The 20170-nt window shown below is 37.4% G+C and overlaps 2 protein-coding genes across 11 annotated transcripts in view; both read left to right on the forward strand.

The window, feature by feature from the left end:
• nav1b (neuron navigator 1b) overlaps nt 1-4805 on the forward strand; it is a 42007-nt gene extending 37202 nt beyond the window's left edge. For all 7 annotated transcript variants that reach the window (XM_015052614.1, XM_015052615.1, XM_015052616.1 and 4 more), the window contains 2 exons: nt 1523-1720; nt 1806-4805. In XM_015052614.1, coding sequence (XP_014908100.1) covers nt 1523-1720; nt 1806-1883 — 276 coding nt within the window. In that variant the 3' untranslated portion in view covers nt 1884-4805. The remainder of the gene's footprint in view (nt 1-1522; nt 1721-1805) is intronic.
• A 341-nt stretch (nt 4806-5146) lies between these two features.
• Nucleotides 5147-16952, forward strand: mybphb (myosin binding protein Hb). Of its 4 annotated transcripts, XR_001427443.1 has the most exons (14): nt 5147-5389; nt 6878-6925; nt 7067-7132; nt 7218-7352; nt 8638-8805; nt 11665-11753; nt 11833-12028; nt 12109-12248; nt 13062-13221; nt 14471-14607; nt 15589-15775; nt 15894-15947; nt 16502-16531; nt 16620-16952. XR_001427443.1 is itself a non-coding variant. In XM_015052622.1 (13 exons), the coding sequence occupies exons 1-12, from the start codon at nt 5227-5229 to the stop codon at nt 15923-15925; spliced, it is 1521 nt and encodes a 506-aa protein (XP_014908108.1). In that variant the 5' UTR covers nt 5148-5226; the 3' UTR covers nt 15926-15947; nt 16620-16952. The 4 variants fall into 4 exon arrangements, 3 of the variants coding, with proteins under 3 accessions (XP_014908108.1, XP_014908109.1, XP_014908110.1); XM_015052622.1 differs by lacking the exon at nt 16502-16531 and having other exon boundaries at nt 5148-5389; XM_015052623.1 differs by lacking the exons at nt 6878-6925; nt 16502-16531 and having other exon boundaries at nt 5148-5407.
• The last annotated feature ends 3218 nt before the right edge of the window (nt 16953-20170 follow it).

Consider the following 20170-nt stretch of genomic DNA (forward strand, 5'->3'; position numbering starts at 1 on the left):
GAGCTAAATTAAATTATTTTAAGGTTATAAGCCCACTAATCTTTCAATCTGTTAAAATGAGGCTGAAGTATTAATTATTGACTTTTGCACTGGGTGATAATCATCACATATTTAAAGTAGAATAATAGGTTCCTGTAATTTCCCCAGGGTTAGCTTTTTGACAACACATTAATTAAAATGGAAATAATGTAAAAAAGAAAGAGCTACTAGATGCTGAAGTCAATGGATATGTTAGTAATCTGATTAAGACATACTATCTATTTTCCACTGACTAGAAGTAAAGCAGGCAGAAATAAATATGCATTACACTGAAAAACCAAGTGAAGCCCATTTCACTTGCGCGGTAAAAATACCGCGCAAATCAGTATTTTTAGGGAGCTTGCAAATATCAGAAAAAAACAAATGGTAAATCCATTTACAATTTGTCTACATAATCTGAATATCTATGGATTATGTCATAATGCAGTGATATTCTTAAAGAAAGTTACTAATGGACACTGAGCACAAGTTCAAGGCATAGAAGAAAAACAAAACAAAATTCTTGAAAAAAAAAATTAAGCTAAATTGGATCAGTGTTGCAAAGTGTGTACTGGAAACCAAAACGGTTATTGATGGCGGTTCTGAATATGTTGCCAGTCCACTGATCCAGTTGGACAAACTTCCTTAACGGGTTCTTCTACGGTTTGCCAGAATCTGCTTCCAGGAACAAAGTTACTGATAATTACTTTGATAAAACTGAGACCAACATCACCTTAGAGACCAATAAAAACTGAATTACTATTCTAAGAAAAAATACAATTTTCAGGCTTTCTGCATCCTGGTAATATCAGGAATCTTTTACTGCAGTCAAAGTACTGCCAGAATGGCAAGATCCAGGCCAATGAGTAAAAGGACAGATTCACGGATTGAGTTGCCGCGCAAATCAGTATTTTGATTTAAAGATAATCATGAATTTATCATGCAGTGAATTTCTACATTAACTATGTATATTGACAGACGTTGAGACAAAACCGTTTTTTGAACATAAAAAAAAAAAAAAACATAAAACGACTTCATTTTGAAGGTTGTGATCATCACTGGCGTAGTTCGACCTAAAAGCTTCTGCAAGAACATTTTGAAGAGAGAGAGACCTGTAGTGTTTATAGATAAAAGTTGAAATCTGGTGTGTATGTGTGGGTTGTCTTGGAGCATAATTTCCTTTAGTCAGCCAGGACAGATAACAACTATCACCAAGCCGAGTATTCCCTCAATTCAGTGTTATGCTTTTTATTGTGCTGCCCAGTGCTCCTCTTTATGAAACTGCAGCACTGCAGAGAACAGCAGTAAACTAGACAAAGATGCAAAGAAACTGCTGAGCAATGACGTATAGTGATGTTCATTAGGCTGCACAGAAAAAAACAACAGATCCTACAAATTAACTGCTATTTTTAAAGTCTTTGACCGCTTTCATGTCAGTACAGTTTGTCTTTCAGTGATGACTTCATACTCTACATCGCATTTCTGGGTTTTTGCTCCTCTTCAGGTTCATGGCCAGAAGGCCGTATGGGAGGACCCGGTGGAGTGGGTGAGGGGCACCTTGCCATGGCCGTCCGCCCAGCAGGACCAGGCGAAGCTGTTCCATCTACCTCCTCCCAGCATCAGCTCTAGCAGCCCATGTCAGTCCAGTGAGGAAAGGCCTCACAAAGAAACTCCGCCCAGCTCCATGGAATCTGATCCTCTGGTAGGAAAGAGTGTGCCATGTCATGAACTTTGTGTCACTTTTTTGATATGGGGTCTTGTTTCTGAATTATTGCCTTTTTTTGCAGATGGCAATGCTTCTGAAACTTCAAGAGGCTGCTAACTACATTGAATCTCCAGATAAAGAAGATCTGCCTACGCTCTGAACAGACAACTCAGACTTAATGACCCAGCACTAAAGATTTTACTTAATTTTATGTGTTTCACTGTGTCGGAGCAGTGTATGATCTGGAAGAAATAGACTTTTGAAATGATTTTGGAGAGAATTTAGCTATCATTACCTTAGAGAGTGGATGAAACTTTTCAATGTAGATTCAGATTATTAAAACACATGCAAATATGAATACTGAAGCTCTAATAAATAGAAAGCTATATTCTATGACAAGGCTATGTATAACAATTTACCACCACATTTGCCCTCAGTACTATTATATTGGTGCTAACTGTTTACGCTGAAATCCATTGGTGTTTGCACCAAATCAGGGGATTCCTACAAAAACATGCACCATCCATCCTGTTTTCTCCTTAAGTGCGTCCTGAGATAGTGAGTTCTCATCAAATGACTCTTACCTTAATAGCATTGACCTTGTTTTGGAAAAGAGTATGACAGCATGACAGACACTACTGTTAAACGCAAAAGTCTTTGGTACATATCTACTGTATACAGAAAGCCTTTGAAGGCCAATTCTTAATACATATGCAATCCTGAACTTTACAACTCCAGCAGGTGAAAAATGCCTTAACAGCAGAGATGTTCATGTCACCTCAACCTAAGCAGAGTTTACTGGTGCTTTCATCAATATTATTACAACTATTCAGTCAGGAATTCTTTATTTCCCCAGGTTCCTTTATATTGTTATTTCAGTTCATCATTATAATTTTATAATGAAAATGATTAAACTTTCATTTTTTTTTTTTTGTTTTGATTTCATAGGAAATGTTGCTGTCATACTCTTTTATATAAAACTGAGCTTAAATATCAGTGATGTGATTGAATTGCTCTGTGGCTGTACACACCACTTTTATGAAGCACTTAGAGTTTTATTTCATAGAACACAAGCAGTGCCACTAAGGCTGCCATAAATATCAGGTATGAGATACTTACTACACAGGGATAACATAAGATAAGAAACACTGTTTGATCAAAACAAATGAGTGAATGCGTACTGAATCCAATTCAGATTGTAATTTATCTTCAAAAGAGCACATTTGTTTCAAATGTTCCCCATGATATTGTGTATATAATGTGTACATACAATCAGGCTGTGTTGCAGTTTATTTATCTGCATTAGTTGGTGCAAAAAATCTAATATACTGAACCAAATATTTTACTTTGACTTTGCATATTGACTGTCAACTTAGTTTAAGTTCAGCTATGAATGTTTATGAAACACTTAAGTGTACAATAGTATCATGTAGTAGGTGCTCTTCAAATAAGCCTTATCAAAGTACTTCAAAACACGTTTAACAATGGCTGAGCAGAGCAACTCTAAAGCTGCACATGGTGAATTCATCCACCACAGTTGTTACACTTTACAAACTGAACAGTCTCTCACCAGTCATGCATATTAGTATTGGTTAGATTCGTATGATGCTTAAAAAAAAAAGAGGCCCCAAAATGTTTTAGGATTGTATTGCAGAGTAGGTTAGCAAAACGTTTGGTGTCATTTCTGTCAAACCGGAAATATGACCTTACATGTTAAATAGTGTTGAAGACGTTCTGAAGTAACGTGAGACATTGTGTCGTGTGTACCCTCTTCAATGTCGTACAGTATTCCTCTGAGAATAATCTGGGTACGCGACACAGCAAAATAGTGTTATATAGACACAGATAAAAACTTTATTAGGTGCTCGATGTAGAATTGTGTAAAGAGGTCCTTTTGAAGTACATGAAATGTAGGATATATGGTTGTGCAATATCCATCATCCCAAACTGACCATTATTTTAGCTGATTGAATGTTGGACCACTTTAATGACAGCAGGATAAGGAAGTGCAACCATTTAGATTGTGTTTCTGCTGCTTTGACTGGTACAAATTATTTGATTGAAGAGAAAACAATACAAGTTAGCTTCATTGCTGTAAATATTCCAGGTATCAAAAGGCCAGTGGCCACACTCCAACCCGTTTCTGCAGGTTGACTAAAGCCATCAGGTCCAGCTTTTCATCTCATTTTCTGGTTGTTGTGCCTGTTGCTCTGTATAAACTGTGATTTGTGTTTGCTTACTGGTGTATCGGGACTATGCAGCAACTTCTACTGGTGTCGGCAATTGGCAGAGGTCTTAACTTCACATGCAGTTGCTTTGTGCTCTCATCTGGTCTTTCCTACGTTCCTGATTTGGATCAAAATGCATCACAAGAAAACAAGTGATACAAGTTTGTTTCAGCCAGTCAGACATAGCCTTAAAGTAGTTGGAATTTAAAGACAGGGTTCAAAAGATAGGTAAGAATTGTAAGCTGTTTGATACATTTTATGTTTATGAATGACAAGAGAAGAAATGTAACTTAAGCTATGAATTGTCAAAGACAATTTAACCTCAAACCGAGCCTAAATCAGCTCTAAATCTGATTTCTTAGGCCAATACAGGTTGCTGAATAGTCATATTTTTGCAAAGCTTGTTGTGGACTAAACTAAGATTTTAAAAAAGTTATGCTGTTTGTAATGTCACGGATGTGCATATGTTAAGGGTTCATAGGTGTTGTAAATGCATGTAAACTTGCAGTGTGATGAGACAAAAAAGTTCACCTTACCATATACTTTAGGAAAAAAAATCATATTAGACATTTTCTTTTTTAAAATACTCAAATATTTGATATTTCTTTTTTTTAAATAATCCTTTGTAAAACTTGATTTATCTACTTTGTACAGGACATCAATGTAAAGACTGTAAATACAGTTGGTCAACATTCTGGATGCAGCAACAATCGTTGAGGTGGAAAAAGAAAGCATCCTATAGAAAAATATATTTCATCAGAGCTGGGTCCAATAGATGGATAAATGGTGCTCCTGAAGGCTTTCATCCACTCATCACTGTTTGTTGGCATTTAATAAAATACATGTCATATTTATTTCTTGTCCTAATGTGTGCATTTTGACTCCAAAAACATTATAGGAAAAGTACTTGGACAGATCTGCTAAATTTTATATGCAGATAAAATTCATTTATATACTTTGTCTCTGAGATCTAAAATCTCATTTAGAAGACAGACCTGTTTTGATAAAATACAGCAACTAGTAATGAATGTAAACTTTATCAGGCATACTAATTGCAAAAGATGATGTCAAGAAAGATTTAAAGATGCCGATTCTCTTTTGACATGATGTTCTGAGTCATCCGTCATGTTTAGTATCTATTACATGCAGCTCATTAAAGGGGCGGCGACTTACCGTGCAGAGCGGTATATAAGCCTTGTATCCCCCAGAGGAATGATGGCATTGGATACAGTCTAAAGGACTTAACTGAGTTGGGAATTCGCTGCGACCTCCAACATGCCGTCCAAGCCTGCCCCGATCAAGAAGGCGGCCAAGAAAGAACCAGAGAAAAAAGAGGAAAAAGCCCCAGAGCCGGCTCCCGAACCCGCCCCGGAGCCTGCTCCCGTCGAGGAAGCCCCAGCGGAGGCCGCTCCAGCTGAGGGAGAGGCACCTGCTGAGGGCGCTGCCCCTGCCGAGGGTAATGTCGGCAGCGGCTGAACACCACCCTGACTTATTCAGGACAAACAATAGTTTAAATGTGTTTTTTTTCCCTCTCCGTGGAGGACCTTGTATATGTCTATAACAAGTTAAATTAATCGTAATATGTTTGTGCGGGTCTTGGTAAGATCTCCGTTACCTTTACGCACGTGTGAAGGTGCCTATATTTTCTAGTGAGAATTCCCAGGCTTTTAAAATCAACCATTGTAGTAATTACATCTAAAGTGCCGTCTTTCATTGGCTTCCACGCATTGATGGAAATTAGCTATTAATGGCACATTATTTAATAAGCATTCATGTGAAGAACTCATTAAAACTTAGTTTGTTGCTCCTTTAAAAAAGAAAAAGAAAAAAAAATATTATTTACATCTACGATTATCGAATCACTCTAAAATCTGCTCCAGCTATACTGCTTTCACTAATAGAGCTGAGTTGCCGCTTCTGTTGCAACCTTTTTTTATTGTTTTATTTTTTATTTATTCATTTATTTATTTATTTTTTATTTCTTTGATTGCTAAGCATTACTGCATTATAGGCGACTTGAAATTTATATTTACTTGTTACAGCCTATCACTTATGGTTCTTATGGCAAATTCGCCATGTGGATGGCCAAGCCAATTAGATATATCCGCTAGCACCGTAGAGTTCTATGGAGTTCCAAAAGTGCCCCAACGTGGCAGAAATTATGATTTGTCAAATAAGATTGATTGGTCAACCTTAACCCTATCCAATCATCTTGACTGGGACAGTGTTAGATCCATTCACTAACTTTCAGATTTGGGGTTTAGAGTTAAGATAAATTCAAGAATTTATCTTTAGAGTTAAGATAAATTCAAGATGTGCTGCAACACACCCCATGAAATTCTAGAATACACAGTGAAATATATAGTGTTCTGCATATGCATATGCTTATTTGTTAAATTGTTAAAAAAAATACATGAATTTGTCCCAATTTAAATCTTGACAAATTTTAATAATTAATGTATATACATATTTTAATAGTGGAACTTTTGGTTCCACATACAAGTCAGCTGCTGCACCTGTTACTGAGGAATCATCAGCTGCTTTTGCAGCAACTGTGGTCCCAGCTAAAAGTATAACAGCAGCAAGTGGAGCATCTAATCTTAAACCAACCTCCTATTACAGGAAAGCTGGCTTCTCTAAACTGTAGTGTCTTTTACTAACCTCACCATTTGTTCCTGCTGCATAGGAAACACCCGCTAATGCTGCTGATGCCCCTGCTGATGGTAAAATGCAAAAACTGAAATAGAAAAGTTATAAGCCGTCATCCTATTCTCACTGAAGCTCAGCTCACTGTTTGGCTTCTTTATTATCATTTCTCACGCTTACAGTCGCAAGACATCCATAAGCATTTGCCAAAACATGTCCCATCTGCTTAAGGCACTAATTAACAATATCTAACATTTAATAATAGCTGCTTCTGCTTCAGCCACAGAGGGCGCTGCTCCAGCTGCAGAGTCAGAAGCTCCTGCTGATGATAAACCACCCTGGAAAAGCGTTTATATACGCTCATATTTTTTATGAAAAAATATGAGCACAGATGTACACAAAACTTGCTGTAAAGTAAAACTGCTCATTATTTTTGCAAACAATAAAACTTTTCTCTTTTCACCACTAGGGGAAGCTCCTGCTGAGGCACCTGCACCAGAGCCTAAGCCACCCACTCCACCTCCTCCACCCAAAGGTGAGACTCTGCTCCAAAAGAAAAAGATCAATGAGAGTAAAATCATCTTTAGCTAATTAACCAATGTTTCAACCATTATTCCTAGAGCCCACAAGCGCCCCTGTGGATCTGTTTGTTGAAGACAAAAATGACAATTCAGTGACCATCATTTGGAGCCAGCCTGAGACCATTGGGGACTCTGGTCTGGACGGATATGTCATTGAAGTTTGCAAGGATGGAAGTAAGTCCCGCTGTGCCTTGAACCGTGTGCAATATAAGGCTGACCTGTGAATCATCTTGTGAAAGATGTACTGTAGACGGCTGATTTTGGTTTTGGCATGCGCAAGTATATTAAGGTCTCAGTTTTCAACACAATCTCTGATAGTATTTTAGATCCATTGAGGAAAACGTGAAATTGGTGTTTTAATTTGGGTCAGCCAGATCAGTTGCAGCTGTCCCTGAAGTGTCAGCCTCTCAGTTATATCATGAGCTACCTAACCTCTCCCTAGAAGGGAAGAGGCATTTCAGGGTTGGTGTGGTCCTGCTGGAGGTCCTGCTTTTAGACTTACAGTAGTGGGCTAATCTCAGCAGTGGCTGAGTGAAGGCTTCATTTAGCAAACACACACAAAGTGATTAGTTGTTAAATACACAGTTTGTATGTACTGTGTACTATTATTTCAATTACAAAACTTTGCAGTATGCCATCTGTACTAGGCACTATTTACCTAAACTGTCCCAAAAAGCTATGCTAACATAGCTTTTTGGTTATGACCTGCAAAGGCAGAAAACCTTCTGCCTTTGTAGTGAAGGGGCAAAAACATTCACTGCTGGGCAGAAAGTTAAGAGAAAAGAGTGTTACATTAAAAAAAAAAAAAAAACAAGATGGTAGACTAACATCACAATGTACAGAATGCTATAATCAAACAAACAAAGGAGTTGCTTTTTTTATTTATTTTTTATTTTCAATTAAACACATTGTAAACATCAGTAGCTGAAAAAACATAACAACAATGATTACTTAAACTTGGGACTCCTTTTGACTTTGTATCTCTAGCAGTTCATGCAAAATGTGTTTTGTCAACTGTAGACACTGTCCATAGCTGCTGGGTGTTATTTTCTTGCAAAATAAACACAATGCTATTTCTAGTTCAGACATTCATGAGGGTCTAAAGTAGGGACAACAATGTCAATTAACGTGTACTTCTCTGGAAAAGTGATGTTAAAGCAGTAGAAAACCAAGAAGCTAACAAGAATGTTTGTATGAAAGCATTCATTGTGAGCATTGTTAGCTTAATAATGCCAGCAAATGAAAAACAAATCTAAACAAAACTGTATTACTTTAAATCAGTTTGTCTGCTTGTCTGGAAAACATTTTGATGGCTAGAAAAAAAAAAAAATCCAATTAGAGCAAATGTGATTTTTGGGGGTCCAGAAAAAGAACCGTATCTTAATGTAATGTCTGTGAAATAGCTCCTGCATTCATAGAACATTCAGTAAACTTCATTTTATGTCAATATTCCATCCAGCTGAGGACTGGAAAGCGGTCAATGAGGACCTGCAGAAGTCCAGTCGCTACGTCATCAAGAACCAGACCACCGGTGACCGCCTGAAGATCCGTGTGGTGGCTGTGAACGAAGGAGGCCGCAGCCCCCCTGTCACTCTCCCAGAGCCCGTACTGGTGAAGGAAGTTGCTGGTAAGAAAAGCTTTTTCTTTGTTTTTTTGGGGGCAGAGGACTAAAAGCAAAAAGCTTTTGTCAAAATTTTATTTACATGCTATCCTTACTTAACAAAGTGTAAGCTGCGTCAGTAAAACATGTCAGCGCAGGAGTAAGGACAACAAGGCAAACCAATGGACAAATACATAATATAAAGATGTAAAAGAACCATTATTACAGAAGAGAAAACACAAAATGTATATTATGTTAAGGTTTTTTCAGAGGTGCAACCATTTTGGAACACATTAAATTTGGGTTTGGCCTAAATATTTCACGTTTATTAATTTAGTAGGATGGGTTGCAAAGTCCTGCCAGTATTTCTGTTCCCTTGTAATGGGTTGGCTCCACCTTTGACCTAATGACCACTGGAGGTGGGGACCAGCTGATGTATGTATGTATGTATGTATGTGTGTATGGATGGATGGATGGATGGATGGATGGATGGATGGATGGATGGATGGATGGATGGATGGATGGATGGATGGATGGATGGATGGATGGATGGATGGAGTTGTAAAGTGCAGAAAAAGCTCAGCAATGTTTTACTCTCGACTTCCCTCTCCTGTTGGCATATACCTGCAGCATTAATGCGATAAAACCATGTCCCATTAACTTCCTCCCATGATTAGTTGAAACGCTGTTCTAACCTGCTGGATTGTGAGATTAAAGTGACAGTTTTCAGGATCCTCTACACCTAACAGTGTTAATCTGTGGCAGTTTCTGGTAAGATGACGGTTGGACTCTGAGGATTTGAAAGAGATGAGCTGTGTACCTTTCGGTATCTCTCTGATTGTCATTAGCCCTTAAGAAAAGTGGAGGCAAAGTGGGTGGAATGGCAACATGATCCCGACTCAGCTGGCAGCAGACAGTGTTCACCATACCAGATGGTCCACAATTAGAAACAATTTTGTTAATGGTTTCTGGCAGAATTGCTGAACATCTTTGGAAAATAGCTGCAATATACCTGCTGGTAGCAAATAGTTTTTACTGAGAGTCTGTAGTGCATAAAGATCTTTGCCAGGATTCATGCTGAGGAAAGGTTCAGGCTAATTTCTGCACGATTGATGGTGTCAAGTGATTGGACCTAAAGCAGGTGGGGGCTGTGAAGAGAAGCGGGGGTGGTGAATTCCAGCAGGGCCTGTCTCCAAGAAACAGGGTGGTGACTCTGACTTCTCAGATGGCACCCAAACCTCATAGCAGCTCCTGCAATTCAATGTTTATTTTGCAACAAGCTATAGACTTTACAGGGGAAGGCTCATTAAGCCTGATCCTTATCTCTACTATATCAAAAGGCACTAACTGTTAACTATATTTTAACTTTACAGCTAGGATTGTGATTTTTTCTTTTTTTATATTTTATTCACCAAATTTTACTCTATGCAATTGATTGTATGTCTATAAATTGGCTGCTGTTGAGCTGTAGCTAGTAGTTTATATTTTTTTACAGAATTTATTGAAGGATTTTATTCTTTTTTTATGTAACTTCATCTGTAAATTTGATGTGAAGGGTAGAGCTGACATAGTGAGTGCTATATTATCCCTTCTTTATTTAGAGTCCTGACAAATGTAGTTATGCTGCACTCAGCAGGTGGTGAGCTCCAGCAAGATGCTTCCAAGTCTCCACCAGTCTGACTTCTGTATCACGTCAGAAGTCATAATGACTAACTACCCGTGATAGTAATTATATATATGTTAAAGAGATTATCAGCTACCTTCAACTTTCAATGAGATAGGACTTTATACAGAGGGTAAAGGAAGGAGGTAAACTTTTACAGTTTAAGCCTTTCATCACGTTTGACTCTGTTGTCTAAAACCGATTTTCTTTTTTTCTATTGGCGAAAATCGTTGAACACATACAAGACAAACAAGGGAACATTTATTGAATTTGAAGTAGATGGCAATTTAGAACTCTTGTGCAGAATACATATTACTTTGTCTGAATTGGACATATATGTTTTTGTGCATGACCAAATAAGGAATAAATGAATAAATCAACCGTACAGTCGATGCAAAATGAGTCAAACTTAATTTAGTCATTACAGTACAGTCTGTTTCCAGTGTTTACATTTTATGCTTTCAAAAAAATAACTTGAATATGTAGAAATGAACTGAATTGATTAAAACAAACATGAAGTGAAAAGCTGTTTATGCAACAAGACATGACCCACTCTCATTCATCCAGGCACAAGTCAAGGTCACGTTACTATGGTTACGAAGCTGTGCCATTAACCTTTATTGATCATTGAAAAAGAATTTGACTATGCAAACTATTATTTCAGTAAATTATTACAAACGATTGCGAGATGATCATGATGGCAGACCAAAGTGTTTTAAAAGGTAATTGTTTTACACTATGAGAATATATTTAATTATATAGATTTGGATAATGACATTTTCTTCATAAAGATCCTCTCTGTTTATTCTGGCATGCAGACAATATAACCTTTTTCAGCAGTAACTAAAGTAGAACAGAGAACATTTTGCCTGATTTCATGTCTAACGAGGACAAGGAGAAGTAATTGTAAAGTTGATGTAAATATCTGTAGTGGTTTTAGCCACACAGTAAAGTAAAAACAAATGCATCTACAAAATGTATCTATTAACTGCACACCAATTTATATCACATCCATGCATAAATTGTCATTGTTTTCATTTGTACAGAATCCAGTTGGTTTCATGTTCTGTTTTTTTCTGGTCCAACCCCTGATGTAAGGGAAGGCAGCATTTTAACCTTGGAATTAACCTGTTTTTTAAAGAGAAAGACAAAACTAAATTCTGCATGAAGTTATGTTTTTTTTACATAATTTATTGACTTATTTGTCATGTTTATTTCCTTAGATCGTCCCAAGATCCGTATGCCTCGTTTCCTTAGGCAGAGATACGTCGCACATGTTGGGGAAAAGGTCAACCTGACCATCCCCTTCACAGTAAGCACACAATATCTTTATGAAGCACAATATAAACATTATAAAAAGAATCAAAGCTCAATCTATTTTTTTTTCACAGGGTAAACCCAAACCTGAGGTGTCCTGGACGAAGAAAGGCGCAGCACTGGACCCAAAGAGAGTGAACATCCGCAGCACCGAAAGAGACAGCATCCTGTTCATCCGTTCAGCCGAGAGAGATGACTCCGGAGTGTATGAGATGTGCTTGAAAGTGGAGGGCTTTGAAGACAAGGTCTCACTGACCCTTCAGATTGTTGGTGAGTAAAATGAGCACACACACAGGTGAGAATTAAAACGGAACGATCTGTTATCGATTTTTATTAATCATGGCCCACAGAGCTGCCAGGGCCTCCTGCCAGTGTGAAGATTGTTGATACCTGGGGCTTCAATGTTGCTCTGGAATGGACTGCACCCAAAGACAATGGAAACACTGAGATCACAGGATATACAATCCAGAAGGCTGACAAAAAGACTGGAGTAAGTTCTCAACATTAATGAGTTGTGTCAATAGTCTACAAAAAGGTTCAAATCATTTACAAATAAAAATCCAAAAACATTTGCGTTCAGTTTCCTCTCAGAACCACAACTTTTGTTTTAAGTACAGGTGCACATATTTTGGGATATTTCTGTAGCTTTTTTTCACAAGCATATTTCATCTCAGGATTGCAAAGTTGTTAGTTCCTTACATCTTTCCATCATTTCTGACTAGATTTCCTCTCCCTGCAACAAAAAGCATCTCCGCTAAACAACTGTCCTGTCACCATGTTTCATTGTGTGGACGTTGTATTCAGGGTGGTGTCAGTTATTTGCTACCCCACCTTGTAGTAAATAACTTTCTTCTGTCTGTGATGTTCCCTACACGACTTGTGGTAAACTGCAAACTTCTTATTGCTTTGTTTCAAGAACTTTATGGATTGCATGAGTAACAGCTTTCTAATTCTTCCACCTTAGCAGTGGTTCTCTTAGCTACTTCTCTGATTAATGTTCTTGTGGCTCACAGTTCAGAATTTTACTTGCAGCTGTACAAACTCTTTTTTATTTTCCAGTTTCTCCATGAGCTTTTTGAAGCTTTCAATATCATTTAATAACCTAACCCTGATTTAAACTTCTCCATAACTTTGTCATGCCATGACAAACCCTCAAAACCTTCTGAGAACACCGACATTTATACTAATAAGCCTTAAACATGTGAACAGTATTGGCAGTATTGGAAGCTTGGTTCCTTCAGTATTTGTGTTGGAGGTTGGCAAGGCACTGTTTGCTGTCATTTTGTTTTGTTTTGTTTTCCAGGACTGGTTCACTGTGCTGGAGCATTACCACAGGCTGAATGCCACCATCTCTGACCTCATCATGGGCAACACTTACAAGTTCAGAGTATTTTCTGAGAACAAGGTTGGAATGAGCGAGTCAGCTGCTGTTACAAAGGAAGAGGCCAAGATCCTGAAGACAGGTAACAGTTTGTCTGCTGATATTAGCTACTTCCATTAATAAATAAAAGGAGCCAATTGGTCAGAGTGTGTTGAAGGTAAGAACGTGTTGACGGCACAAATGGCTCTCACTTTGCTCAGTTTAAAAGTCTTTGCTACCTCAAATGAGATTCTTGTTCAAGTTATTTTTTTTTATTACCAAAATATTGAAAAAATAAATTATTTCTGAACAATAGCAGTAAAATGATGAAATATAGTAAGAGGGAGTACAGAAACAGAAATGGATGCAGCACAGAAACCAGTTAGTGATAATCATTAGCAGTAAGTTCTTTTCACCGTTACTTTTAAATCTTTGTTCAATAAGTTTTCAAGCAAATTCTTCCTTTCAAACTGTAACAAGTTTTCCAATAATTATCAGTAAACCACAGACTAACAGTTTACCAGCAATTACTCTATCTACCCCAAACAAGTAGTAAATTTGTTTTACTACTTGTGAAGAGACACAACTGTTTGGAAATTAATTAGGTTTTTGTGTCAGTTTCAGATTATTTAAGAAAACAACTTATTTCAACCCTCTACTGTATTTTATATTTTTCTTTAACTATTATTAGGTATATTTTTTTATTGTAAATATTTTCTTAAAGTCACCTTAGGACCTCCCCTAACTGTTTTTCCCCAAAATAAAATATAAATGTACAGGAGTTTTGACAAACAATATTTTTCATAGTTTGTTTTAAAAAAGGTGAAAATGCTCCTCCCCATTATATATGAAAATAATGTTGGAGGAGGACAAAGCCTGCTTCACTGACACAATGTGTTGGAGTTTTGATTTATTTTTCCATTAGCTTTCACAAAAGCACAAGATACCAATCTGGGTCACCCAGACATTGGCTGCAAAGTCGGCTCTATCCTCCCATTGTTGTGGTATTAACACCCCCTTCTATGTCCAGTCGTCCAAAAAAATAAAATGGCTGTAGTCTGTTATTTTTTCTACTACCGTCTTTTAGATTTTTTAACCAGTGCACAAATTGTTAATCAGTCTCAAAATCTTAATCTTGGGCCATAAATTCACCAACTATTGAAAAGGGTGTATAATAATGAGATAATATGTTGAGAAATGCTATTAAATAAATCATTCTGTTGGTGTTATTCAAGCAGAATTATATATATATGTTTTTCTTGTATTACTTCTTAACTCAGATACTGAGCATATTTTTTTGAGGTTGGCAACATCAACACAAAGTAAACTCCAGACTGTTCTTGATCCTTCAGGTATCGACTACAAGCCTCTTGAATATAAGGAACACGACTTCAATGAAGCACCAAAGTTCACCACGTCTCTGAGCGACAGAGCCACCACTGTTGGCTACAGCACCAAGCTGCTATGCTCCGTCAGGGGATTCCCCAAGGTACCCCTGTAATTATTTATGCTTCATCCTGCAGTTGATAAGTTCAAAAATAATGCAAATAGGATATGAAGAATTTTTTTTTTTTTTTGGGGGGGGCGAAGAAGGAGTTCAATTGAGAAAAACCGAGAAAGAGAAAGAGTGAAATCTGTTTATTGAAGTGAAGTTTTCTACCGTGCTTTAGACATTTTGTAGCCTGTTGATGCTGCCGTGACCATAGACTGCAAAAGGTTTAGAGCTGAAGTCCATTTGAGATTATGTACTTCATATTGTAGCGCTCATTTTAAAACTTTTCTGTTTTGGTTTTTTGTCCCAAAGGAAATTTGTTGACTCTATTTGTTGTCCACTAGCAACAGGCACACAGAAGCAATAAGGGGAATAATTTGTTTAATCATTTTTCCACTATCACAGATATCAGAGTAATGCCTCATCTGTTGTCTGTTGTTTACCTGTGATATTAAATAATGTCACCTGTCAAATGAAAGCAGATGGGATTGACTGTCCAAAAGAGTCTTAGACGATCTTAAGTCATATTATTTTGTCATCAGATACTTACTTTGGCTACTTGTCAGCATTCCCTTCATTGCTCTAGCATTACTTACAGTACGCAGGCTTTGACTTGACAATGTGGAAGATATTCACCTGCGTTCATTAGCTTGCCGCCTGAACCTCTCACCCTCTCTTTTGGCTAATAATCAGCTGGGTCACCAACAGGGCGAAATGTCGACAGAATTCTTTTTTGAGGCATGGGAAGAGGAGAAGCAGGGGGATGGGGAAGCTTGGTTGGATGTTTAACATTCTGTGTGGAGCCCTGGGAGGTTCTCACCATATCGTTGTCATTAAAAGTCCCATACCAAGACGGTACTGTGTGTCTTCTTCAATCAAAGCGTGTTTTGTCTTGCCATTTGGCTCAAGTCTTGAAAGAGCACACTAATTGTTTGCTGGCTTTGTGATGTGACATCGTGCTAATTTGTTTTCCAAAAGCCCAAGATTGAGTGGATGAAGAACCAGATGATTATCGGAGACGATCCCAAGTTCAGGCAGATCTGCGTCCAGGGCATCTGTTCTCTGGAGATCAGGAAACCTGGAAACTTTGACGGCGGTGTTTACTCCTGCAGAGCCAAGAACGATCACGGAGAAGCAATCATCAGCTGCAAGCTGGACGTCAAACGTAAGGCCAGAATTTGAGGTTTTCCCATCGCTTTGAGTTTATTCATTCAACATGTGTTTTGTGTTTGCGCCAGTGTTTAAGTTTCAACTGTAAATAACTGGAACTTTCTGCTTAACAGAGCCAGCAGTTCCAGACGCGGACAAGAAATAGATGAACATCTTCACTAACACAGGTGACAAAATGATCTGAATTCTGTTTTTGCTACAATTTTTATACTCACTATGTATGGAAGTGAGTTCAAAATAGGTCTATCACCCACATGCCATGCAAACAAAACTGTAAAACTCCATCTAGTTCAAGTGACACATATATAAGGGCTGAGGGAGCTCCAGCTTCCTCTGTGACTTAACTGGAGAAGGCTGTCCATACATGGAGGTCACTAAACTTGGAATAGTTGGCCTCTCCCACTGACATGGTCTAAGTGGGAGCACCCATAAATTAAATCTGTAATGTCTCCCGCTGCACTCAGTCAGGTGACTTAATCACATTTCCAAGACTCAGCAGCAGTGACAAGAACGTATTTCAGAGCACACAGTAATTTAACATGCAAGATCTTTTCTTCATACTGGTACAAGGACAATTTGGTGGCTTATGTTAATATAAAGTGTCTTAAGGAGCTGATGTTGTCTATAAATGTTCTGCATATACTTCTAAATTGCAGGAAATATCCTCAGATCACTAAACACCTGTTTTTTTGCTGTTGTTCTGTTGCAATCCTAAAATTAGGAGCAGAGGGTAAGGTCTTTGCAGTATAAGGTGTGTGTCACTTTAGGTGTTTCTAAAGCCGGTGTCCACAACAATTAAAGCAAATGTTTAAGTTCAGGTTGTCTCTCTGTCATCACAGGATCGGTTGGATTCCTGGAAGAACTTCTGTCTGTGGCTGGTGATTCCTTTGCCAACGGGTTTTAGCCTCTGACGTCTTACCGAGTAACATCCACTAAGATGAACAATTTTTGTCATCGCTTCATGCCTAGAACAAAAATATTAAGTCCACATCCATGTCCACAATTTGTTTTCCACAGGAATACTCTCATTAATAACTGTTATCTTATGAACTCTTCAAACATTGAACTACTTAAGCGACTTCCCAGTCTTACTCAAACGAATTTACTGTTCCTCATAGGAGAACTACATGTAACATCTATGTGTTTATATCAATAAATAATTTAATTTCTGGTTTTGTTTTTATTACGGTGAAATTATTTATTTTGCATTATATGATTTAAAACATACATCTTACTCAACTGTTAATTTATATATTTATACTTAATAATGCTGGCAAATCAGTTAAATATACTCATTTGGTGATAGTCATGCATGTAGAACTAGTTTTTCATTGGAAAGGCAAGGCAAACTGACACGTACTTCATGATTTGTTAACAAAACAATTTGAAGTTTGTTACTGTGGCTAAGAAATGCATTATAACAAAGAAAATTAAATGCACGTACCTTACCATTAAAAGTTTAGGTAAAAGGTTACTAGATAGAATAAAGTGATAAATCACTCTTTTTCAAAGCAGAGACCCAGTGCTACTGTAGAACGTGTTTGTCTCTTTGTGTTCAGACTCTAGCAGCAGAATTTGGGATGAACTGCTGCTGCCTACTTTTTTATGCCCTTAAGGACATAATTAAAAATAGAACCTGCTACAAGGCATGCACAAATTTTGCTGTGTCTTGTTCTGAATCAAGTAACATAATTCTTGCAATATCAATGTTCCAGAGTCTGGATGAAGTGTAGGGAGGCACAGCCTACCAGGAGGTTTCATGCTTCCACTGACAAGTTTAATGGCGATGTTGATTTCTTTTTCCGGGATCACAGTGTCAAAGGTAGTTCAGTCATCACGCTGTTACTGCGCCAATGACCTGTAAACTCAGCTGAGCTCAACGCCACTGAGAGTTTATGGAGTGTTGTCAAGAGGAAGACAAGAGACACCAGACCCAGTAAATGAAGATGACCTGAAGGCTTGCAGAGTTTCATGCAAAAGTAAAACCAACCAAGTGCTGAAATTAGCATACTTTTCAGAAACTTGACATATTTGTTAAAAACATCCTTTTTAATTGCTCTTATTTAATACTCACATTTTCCAAGACACTGAAATCTGGTCCTTTAGTATCTATATACCATAGCATCAAAACTACAAAAAATCTGTATAAGTTTTGCTTCCTGAAATGATTGAAAAGTTATTTTTTCACAATGTTCAAATGATTTGAGCTGTACTTGTATTTGTTGAGGTTTTACTACCGACGAATGCAAAATAGCAGTTTTTCCGTCATCGCTCAAAATATGCAAAGACGAGATTAACATGATGCAAGAACTGAGTAAAAAATATGTCGAAGTTCAATATGCATCAAATGCTAAATTCATAAAAAAGGAATTTCTGAAAACAATTCATACTGATCAGTGGTTCAAATATTTAAGTATTTAGACAAATTTGACCTAGAATGTTTAAAAGTTAACATTTAGTGAGGTATTTTTACTGTAGTGGAACCCTGAGGGTAACTTAACTGCAGACTGGTTCAGCTGCCATCCTTTAAAAATCCTTATGGTAGATGATTATTCTTCACCTGGAGACAGCAGCCTAATTCATTTAGCTCAGACAGGCTGCGCCTTAGTATGCCAGGAATACAATAATGATAATACAAATCTAAAGAACTGATCTTGTAACTATTTCATCTTGGAGTTTCTAGCATAGTGACAGGGTTTGGATGCCAGCGATATTGAGGTTACAGAAACACAAGAGTTGACCCAGAGGCTTGACAAATTTAGCCTTGCTGCTCCATCTTGTTGAGGTTATTTTAGGACCAAGTGGCTCAGCTGCTTCTGTGGTGTTAGTTACATTAACTGAGTGGGAAAAGTACAAATAAAGAATAAAAATCAATGTAACAGAAAGATGATCTTATCTCATTGCCTTATTATTTTTCACTTTTGATACAATTTTTTTTTTTTGTGGTAGAGGTCAGAGCACATTAAAACACAAAGCGCTCTTCTCCTACGATTTATTTTATTCAGAACTGTGTTACAAAATTCACTCTTAGAAATCCTGTTAAGGTAATAAGAATGAAAATGAAATTAGGCAGTTTCTTTGGACTTATTGTCCTCTAGTGGTCTAATCGAGTAACTACACTAGTAAACATAAGTGAATAAACTTTATCTAACATCTAAATGTCTACCTTACGCTTTGTAAATAAATAAATCACGTATCAGAGGTCACTAAATAGCATGCAGCCTAAACAATTAAATTATTCTGAGTACCATCCAGTAGTATAGCTGTTCCCTTTTGAATTGTGTGCATAATTTGAGCAGTGTAGCTTTAACCTGTAGGCTACCATCCATATTAGGTCTCAGGCCTATTTCTGATGTCCCTGGATGCTGACATGCTCCAACAAGGTCACAGAAGAAGACATTTTTTGCTAATTTAGATCCTGTACAATAAAAAGGTAAAACAAAAAAATATTAATAATGGTAAAATAAAAAATTTTTACAGTATACAACGTTTTTGGCGGCAGTCAGAGCACAGTATCTCTGTATTAAGAAAGAACAAAAGCAGACGTCAAGGAAAAACAAACAATTTAATTTTGCCTACAATATTAAATAGCTATTAAGTGAAATTATAACGCCCCTGATTAAGAACTGATTAAATCAATATGTATACATACTGGGAAGGCGATCACTTCACTGTCAACAGGTAAGACTAAAGGCACTTTTCTCTCACTTAAGTTACATATCTGCCTTCCTATCATTTACATTTTCATTAATGCCAATAAAGTTCAACAATAAAATTTATTTCCCTGAATAATTAGATGCAGCCTCGAGATTTTAGTTACTCTCAGTTCTACCAGTAATGAGAAGCAACTGCTGAGGGTGTGAAGTTCATGTAAAAGCTACATCTTTAAATTACGCCGCCTTCCTGACTCATCCAGGCTCGCTCCTGTGATTACTGGTGATGCATCAAACAGCGTCTGGTCACTGCTTCATCAAGGGGAACTCCAAAGGCAATGAATGTGAGTGCCCCTTTTGAAGGGAGCCTGGTTTGCTTTTGTTGCAGAGATCTGGCATCATTCCCAAAACCTCTAATAAGTGTAAGTGGGAAGCTGGCACTCACGTCAGTGTCCAATTGTTGCTTTCCATTAACAAATGTTTCACCTTTAAATCAGCTAGACAGGCTGTCACAACCCAGTTTTCATTTTCTTTTCATTTGAATAGTTCAAGAGATATGGTGATCCAATGTGTGTGATCCATAATTTGCTTTATATTTAGTTGTATTAAAATAGTGCAATTAATGCAACACAAGTAACTTGCAATCCTTTTTTTTTTTTTTTTTTTTTTTTTTTTTTTTTCTCTAGAAAATAAAAACACCGGGGGGGGGGGCTTTTTTTTTTTTTCCCTCGGGGGGG

Source organism: Poecilia latipinna, unplaced genomic scaffold, assembly GCF_001443285.1.
Source record: "Poecilia latipinna isolate Pla-1442-1.1 unplaced genomic scaffold, P_latipinna-1.0 Scaffold1123, whole genome shotgun sequence".
In the NCBI taxonomy this organism is placed as follows: Eukaryota; Metazoa; Chordata; class Actinopteri; order Cyprinodontiformes; family Poeciliidae; genus Poecilia; species Poecilia latipinna.